Source organism: Anneissia japonica, unplaced genomic scaffold (assembly GCF_011630105.1).
Source record: "Anneissia japonica isolate Jap-2015-1 unplaced genomic scaffold, ASM1163010v1 scaffold287864_len1152817_cov193, whole genome shotgun sequence".
NCBI lineage: Eukaryota > Metazoa > Echinodermata > Crinoidea > Comatulida > Comatulidae > Anneissia > Anneissia japonica.
The window spans coordinates 860,477-868,473 of NW_022710960.1; the positions used below are offsets into that span (position 1 = coordinate 860,477).

Consider the following 7,997-nt stretch of genomic DNA (forward strand, 5'->3'; position numbering starts at 1 on the left):
GTCTATATATATATGTGTATATATATATATATGTGTATATATATGTATATATATATGTATGTTTATATATATATATGCATATATGTATATAAACAAATAGATAAATAATAATAACAGTGCTCGAATAGGAAACTGTTGCAATAATCGTATCAAGCACAGCTCATCACCGACAACTTCCTTTATTACAGTTGTATGAAAAAAGTGTCTATGGCGGGACGAACCTACAACCTTTCACTATCAAGGCGAGTAACATACCCAGACCATTATACCACAGAGAACTGTAGGATATAGACGAAGATTTAACTCTCATGCACTTTCTCTCATACAACTGAATGAAACACATATAGTGGAGCAGCTGTGTAAAGCTATCGTATTTGATGTGTGTGTGGTTTTTTTTTAATACAAGCGAAGACTCAAAACATTTCCAGTGATCATAAAAATACGTTGCGGCATAAATATCGAATACATAAATAAACATAATACACTAAAGATGAACGTCAACGTTTTGGACATTTGATAAAAGTTAATAATTTTGAATAAATAAATCATGAATAAAAAGAGATAGGTTTAAAATATAATAGTACTGTATACACTTGCGATCGCCCTCTATTGAAAACGTCAATCTTGTCATGACGCATAGTATTTTAGAAAAGTTAGTAGTAGTTGCTAAATACAACGGTTAAGCCGAGGGGGCGTGGCTCGGGTTATAATTAGCGTGGTTGATGGCGCTATTTAGCCTAATTCCCCATTTCGGCTGTCGAACTGTGCTGGTAGTTCAGGCTACAGGCACATTGTGCGATTGTCATGGAGATGTACCAGCTGATATTTACAGCGCTCTTGTTCTCGGCTTCATTGGCGTGTGTAAAGCGTGAGTATGTTTTTTACAAGTGTAACATTTGTCATGTTAAAGGCACTTTGCTTAATATTGTCTTTCATTTAAAGATTAAAAAACATTAGGGGCGGATCCGGAGATGTCCGAAAAGGGGTGGTGGGGGAAGGGGGAAGACGATATCACCAAATGAATGACCGATCTTCCAAACGCCCGGTAATAACCTATGAGGCGTTTTGGACTATCATTAATTTTGAAGCGCAGAAGGGTTCGTTAAGGTCGAAGTTTCTATAATTTTGTATGTTGCGTATCACCTGGTATCACAATGATCCATCAATCAAAATTACCTAAGTGGGTGTCATCTGCTGACTGAGGTCATGTTCCTATTTAACGAATTATTGTAGTTGATATGTTAACAATAAGCTGTAAGAGTGGTAAGAGATACTGTAGTCGATAGACCTACATGTCCATTCAAATCTGTTTAGAGTAGGGCTGAATATAAAATATTTACTTTAAAACTAGAGATATCATCAACGACAGAGTGCACCGACCAGGAAGATGAACGCTTTCAGTTGATCCATTTGACATAACACTTGGCGTAGAACAGGTTCTATTATCTCACTCAGTTTCTCCCCCTTAAATAACATAACAGTGGTGGCACTACGGGGGGGGGGGGCTAGGGGATGGAGCCCCCGTCGGGGAGAACCACAATTCGTCGGGGAAAAGAAAAAAATTCTAAAAATTATGTATTTTGTACATATTAATATACTCTAAAATCGATTAAGCCTTTGAAACCCCTAAATTGTCATATTTTCGGGGGCTACGTCACCTGGATCACTTTCGAAAGGTTTTTAGCAACGCCCGACCACTCCCACTTTTTTATCGTCGGGGACATCAGCGCCCCCTCTGTCGGGGACCTTCAACCGCCCCCACCCCAGTCGGGTATTTACTTTAATAGATTTTTAAAGTTTTTATTGTGACTTTGTTAATATTTGTATCAGTTAAGTATAATTATGAAAAACAGATTTGATCTTCTTTTTATATACTATACACATTATAAAATATATTTATGGAATTATCTTCTTTGTTAAGATTGTTATATAATCTTAGTAATCTAATAATTATTCCATTTTTAGTAAAAATGAGGATTAGCTAGCAGCACAAGCAAGAAGTATTTGAGTACGGTACCTCTTCATAAAAAGTATTTAAAAAAAATACGATGAATCAACCTTATCAGTTACTGTAGTCCCATTGTCAAATCCTGTAAACTCATGTAATCAGTCATAACTTCATTTTCGCGAAACTTTCGTAAATTTGGTCACTAACAATTTTACTTCATATACCGCGGACCGTCTTGCTCCCCTCACCATTCACCAAAACTGACCCCCCCCCCATCTCAGGCAATACAATATCGATATACTTTATATCTCAATTGTACATTACAGAAGTCGTACAAATGTGTGTCCTTGGGTAGACGTGTGTTATAAAAATATATAAAAAAAAATAGTATATTAATTGAAAATGCGAAGTTAAGTAAGTAAAATGCAGCATATTAAAATTTGTTGGTATTGTTGTGTATTGTCAGTTGAGTTTATGTTTAATGTATAGCTCGATCTGCATGAATGTACGTGATGTATAAGGTATTATAATCCAACTATTGTCGATACATTGTTTCATAATTTCTGAAGTATCGCATTTATAGCCAGCTGTTTAGACCACCAGTTAAAAATATGATAGTTGACAGCAGTAATCATTAGTCTTCATTTGGACCGATTCCATATTGATAACGTATGTACCCATTGTGTTTCAATTGCTTGTATTTCATTTAAATTTAGGCTCAGTAGGTGGTAATGCAGTACAGTAGCACTGTACATTCAAGGTTTACGGAGGTTGATTGAAAATCGAATAAGAACTTTAGCGGATTTCCACTCATGTCGCTGCTTTACACGTCATGTTGATTGGTCGTCTACGGGATGTTACCTCGAATATTCCGACACTGCAATTGATTTATGCCAGGCTAATATGATGTAATAATAAGTGCATTTACCTCACACTGATATCAATTATGACGAAATGTTTAGCTCCACGCTCAAAATCTGTCTATTTAGACCAGGCCGAATTCTGTTTCCATTACAGTGTATATTTAACCATTGGTGGAAAACTCGTTAGGCCTATGCCTTCTTTAAACCATAAATCACATCTATATTATAACGAATTATGTTTATTCGAGGTCAGAGACACAAATCAAAAGCTTTAAATAAAAGTTTACTATTAAGCCGGTCATATGTATAAACGAAAGAATGATAAACAAAAAAACTCTAATAATGTATCCTAAGTTTAAATTCACAAGCAATACATTATGTGTATATTTAATAAAAGGAACATAAATTACTTGTAAAAAGATTTTCTTTTTGTTTAGGCCTATCTTACTTAACAATGCTATTGTTAAGAGTGTTCTACAATCTGGTGGAATACATACACATGCTTCGAATTATTTTACAATCTGAATTGATTTACAATTGTAAAACGACACTTTGTTTTACAATTATTTTATTAGAACAGTAAAATTAAATATAATAACAAAAATTAAAATCCACCCCTTGGACTTTGATGTTAAGTCACACAAAACAATAGCGTAAATGTACGTGAACACATAATAATAATAAATAATAATACTAATAAATGATAATAATAATAGTAATAATAATAATAATAATAATAATAATAAATAATAATAAATAATAAATAATTCTGGATTTATATAGCGCCTCTATTTGCGTCCTCATTTTATTAAAGCCAGGCATTACCTTCTGATTAAATATTTTCCTTGCCTACATTATAAACCGATGCATACGACTCTATAATTGAAAAGTAGACCTACAGTGTAATGAATTTAAGAATTTTCGTAGTACTGTAATCTATATATCAGTAAAACGTCATTCTTTTGATCTGTATATCTCAGCGGAAGTGGATACTTTATTTAATTATTTTATTAAGTGAGCTAAACCTATTAAAGGTTTTAATTAAATTTGTGGAGATTTGTATTATTGTACCACAACAGATCTTCAATTCCTAGTGCCTATATTCAGCAACGTGTACATTGAAGAGAAGTTTACATTAGACTTTGGACTAGATTCCATGTCCAAATATTGATTTCGTGACATGTTTACCGATTCAGTTAACCTGTGCCTGTATGTGAGACATAAATGATGAACATGAAGAAACAGTACTAAATAAGAATGCTGAGTTCATAATAAACATTCAATGTAGCCGGATTTAGTAGGCCTATCAATTGGAAAATTATTCATTCATCAAACAAAAAGGCAGACAACAGTTATCAGATGACTCTTACCATAGAGAAAATAGTTCTATTTTCTCTACGCTCTTACATTGTTAGGGGCGAACTTCCTTCAAACAATGACAGTTCGACACTCTTGTTTGGCCCTAGCAGTTTCTATTGGCGACGCTGATTGGTCACTTGAATCAGGGAGCGTTACCGATTACGTCGGGTGGCACGGACAGCACGCAGTGCAAGGATTGCAGTGAAAACGCTGCAGCGATTTTTATGGAAACCAGGCCTAGGTAAACTCCTGCAAGCATCACGATAGTCGATATTTTCTCACGACTAAATAATATACTCTTCCATATTTATTGCTTTTTGTAGAGGTTAGTCCTAACTATCATTTTTTTTGTCTTTCGTGGGTGTAGCCCACCTTTATTCTCTCTTTTTTCATTGTTTTCATTTTTTCCAATAACTCTTGTTCAAGGTACAATAAACATTATGTTCAGAATTTACATAAAGGTAAAAATAAATAAATAAATAAAAGCTTCACGTGTCTACCATGAAGTACACTATCACATGAAATTTCTATAAACAATTATTATTTTGATACATATTTACTCATTAGTGCTTGATTTAATTGATGATGGTTCCTATCATATACAGTATTATAATGTCAGTGAATACATGTAGGCTATCCTATATAAAGTATTAAAATTCAGAAATATAAAACATTTCATGATCTGTTAATAAAATACATTATAAGGTAAAATAAGGACATGTAATTATGTTTCTTAATAAAACACTCGATAAAATAAACTTCGAATTAATAAGCTTATATTATACATAAACATATACACCCATATATACACATATACATATATATATACACGCATACACACATATACATATTTATATATATATATATATAAATATATATGTATGTATAAACACACATACATAAACACACATAAAAACACACACAAGCACTTGCACACACACATACATACACCCATGCATACACCTACACCAATACACACACACGTATAGATAGTTTACCATATCAGTCTTGTATAGTAGTAGTAGTAGTAGTAGTAGTAGTAGTAGTAGTAGTAGTAATAATAATAATAATAATAATAATAATAATAATAATAATAATTTTAATAATTCTGAGAAGGCATTTTAATAAAGTTCTCAATACTTTACAATCTTACTTACTACAAAAACAACAACATCATCATTAAACCAATAACTGGATAATTTTGTCTTTTACATTCGACCATTTCATACTGGCTTTAGTACTATTACATGCGTACTCATTTTCAATTTGGTTTTTAGCTTCTAAACTGCAAGTTTTCCAAATAATATTTGCATTTAGTTCTCTTTTTTTTTTATCGTTTTTCCTTTGTAATTTTATAAATAGAGAATGTAAGTAGAGACATAAGTTCATTCACAATTTTGTTTTTAGTTCCAACAATAATATCAAACCAGTTAATTGATTCTACACTCGGAAAGTCGCACTTAGTAATAATTGCGTTAAATCTTTTCAACACAGGTAGAATTTTTGTACACTGAACTAACATAGGCCTACTATCAAATTTTCTTTGACAAAAAACTGTTGTTTGCCTATAGTCACGATGTGCCTATATATGGTCATGATGTGATGTCATCATGACCATATTTAGGCATGTCACATGTCAAACGTCTGTCCACATTCTTTAAATATACAAAATATTGTATTTTTAGTAAGATATATCATTTGTGGTGAAATATAGGAAACCACTGGTGGTTGCGGAAATATAAGGACAATATGGCTATGACCTTGAAGCATGTCAAAAGTCAGAAACGGCATTTCCAGTCATTTTTTAGCAAAATGTTCTATTACAGCAAATAGAAATATGCATGTTCCGAACAATTTTGCACCAAATTCAACTCTCTACCACCTGTGGTTGCGGAGATACAAGGACTTTATAGCTTTGACCTTTGACCCTGACATTTTAACCTTTCGCCACATTTTGAAAATATGTTACCAAGCCAAAAATTGGACTACCCTGTACCAATTTCTGAAGTCAAATACTCTGCACCTCAAAGTGCATACAAAACCTGGTCTGGTTCCTAGGGTACTATGTTTTCACCTTCACTTGGTAGAGCATTCCGAAAAAAGCGTAATAACTCTCTGAGTTTTTTTTTTTCTCACCTACCCTAAGCCTACCTACTAACATTTCGGAGATTTTCGGCAGCATTTATAACCCGAGCCTCCAAATGTAGTATGCGGGTACGAACGTTCTTCTGGTTCTTCTTGCTAGGATGTGTAAATTGCAGTGGCTGAAGATAAGGCTACCGTATTATCTGTAATTTCAAAATCATGTACGTACAGTATCTCACTGGCGTTCACCGTATCTCGTTCAGCCGTATATTTAGACACAGCGCGAACGAACTACCACGGTATTTGCGGATTTCCCAAAAAAAGACATGAAAATTTATATGAAGTTTACAACGAACGGTAATAATATAAATTTGTCCTGTAATGTTTTATTTGGATTATTTTGACAATTATGAAGTTAAAAGGGTAATTTTAAAGATGCTTTGGTTAATATTATGAACCAACTAGGCCTAGTAGAATTGCCTCGAAAACGAGACCGTGGTCAAGCTACAGATTTATTATTTATTTATTGACATTTCACCTTTAGAACGGTGGCACACACAACTCGTGTGGTGCAGTTTGACAACAATAACAAATAAAATACAAAAGTAAACAACCTAATACAAAATCAAATCATATAAAGAAAAACACATTGAACAAATTAACCAGGAATGTAAATAGAGCCAATAGCTTACCTCAAAAAGTTTTAACAATAGGCTTAAATTTTGAAAATGTAAACTAAAGGTACACAATCATAAAGTTAAAATGAAATCAAAATTAAAACAGGAATTTCAAAAATCAAGTACACGTATACACACATATTATATACATATATACATACCGTACATATATATATATACATATATATATATATATATATATATATACATATATACATATATAAATACACACACCATACATACAGTATATACATACATTCCCACATACAAACATAATATACATACTGTATATACTCATAAAGAAAACAAAAATTTAAAGCAACAATTTTAAACCATTTTCCATTTAACTCAGAGTCTTTTTTAATTCTGAGCGTTTCTCCCAGGCATTTATTGCATATTTTTTTACAGTAATTATCAAAAATAAAAGCAGAATCATCACACAAAGAGGCCGAGTCTGCTCCTAAAATATACAATAAGTTATCATCAGCAATTGAAGTTGAAAAAAATGTCCATGTATCAGAAAGGTCACAGAGTGTAAGTTTACTTTTTAAATTTGTTAATTCTTTATTTCTAATGTAGTCAAATGCCGTACATATTAATAAGAAATGCTTTACATCTTCAATTTCTCCACTGTCACAAAGGATACAAACACCTGAGACGTCATTGGACCATTTATAAGTTTTACAATCAATGGGTAGCGTGTTATAGTCCAGGAAACTTTGGTTGGTTGCATTTTTTTTTGCTATATTTTTTAAAAATTGGATATGATGTAGAGTAGACATAGATAAATCAAAAAAGTATGTGCAACATTTTTTTTTTCATAAGGGGGATTGCCAGCCGTTTCAAAATGGCCGCCATTTTTTCCTAAAATTGTCACTAATATTGTAAATTTATGTCATTAAAATGCAGTATTCAATTGGAAATCCACTCATAACAATGACAACAATAGTTAACTAAATATTGTACACAATTTTTGAGCTATTACAATTCAAAATGGCTGCCATCTTCCATTATTTTAGCTTTTTAGCATACATATTAATATAATAATAACCGACCTGTACAAAA

At 32.4% G+C, this 7,997-nt stretch overlaps 1 protein-coding gene across 5 annotated transcripts in view; it reads left to right on the forward strand.

Annotated features, from left to right (window-relative positions):
• Positions 1–726: 726 nt before the first annotated feature.
• Positions 727–7,997, forward strand: part of LOC117107160 (alkaline phosphatase-like) — a 59,240-nt gene continuing 51,969 nt past the window's right edge. For all 5 annotated transcript variants that reach the window (XM_033248746.1, XM_033248744.1, XM_033248743.1 and 2 more), the window contains exon 1: positions 727–868. In XM_033248746.1, coding sequence (XP_033104637.1) covers positions 805–868 — 64 coding nt within the window. In that variant the 5' untranslated portion in view covers positions 727–804. The remainder of the gene's footprint in view (positions 869–7,997) is intronic.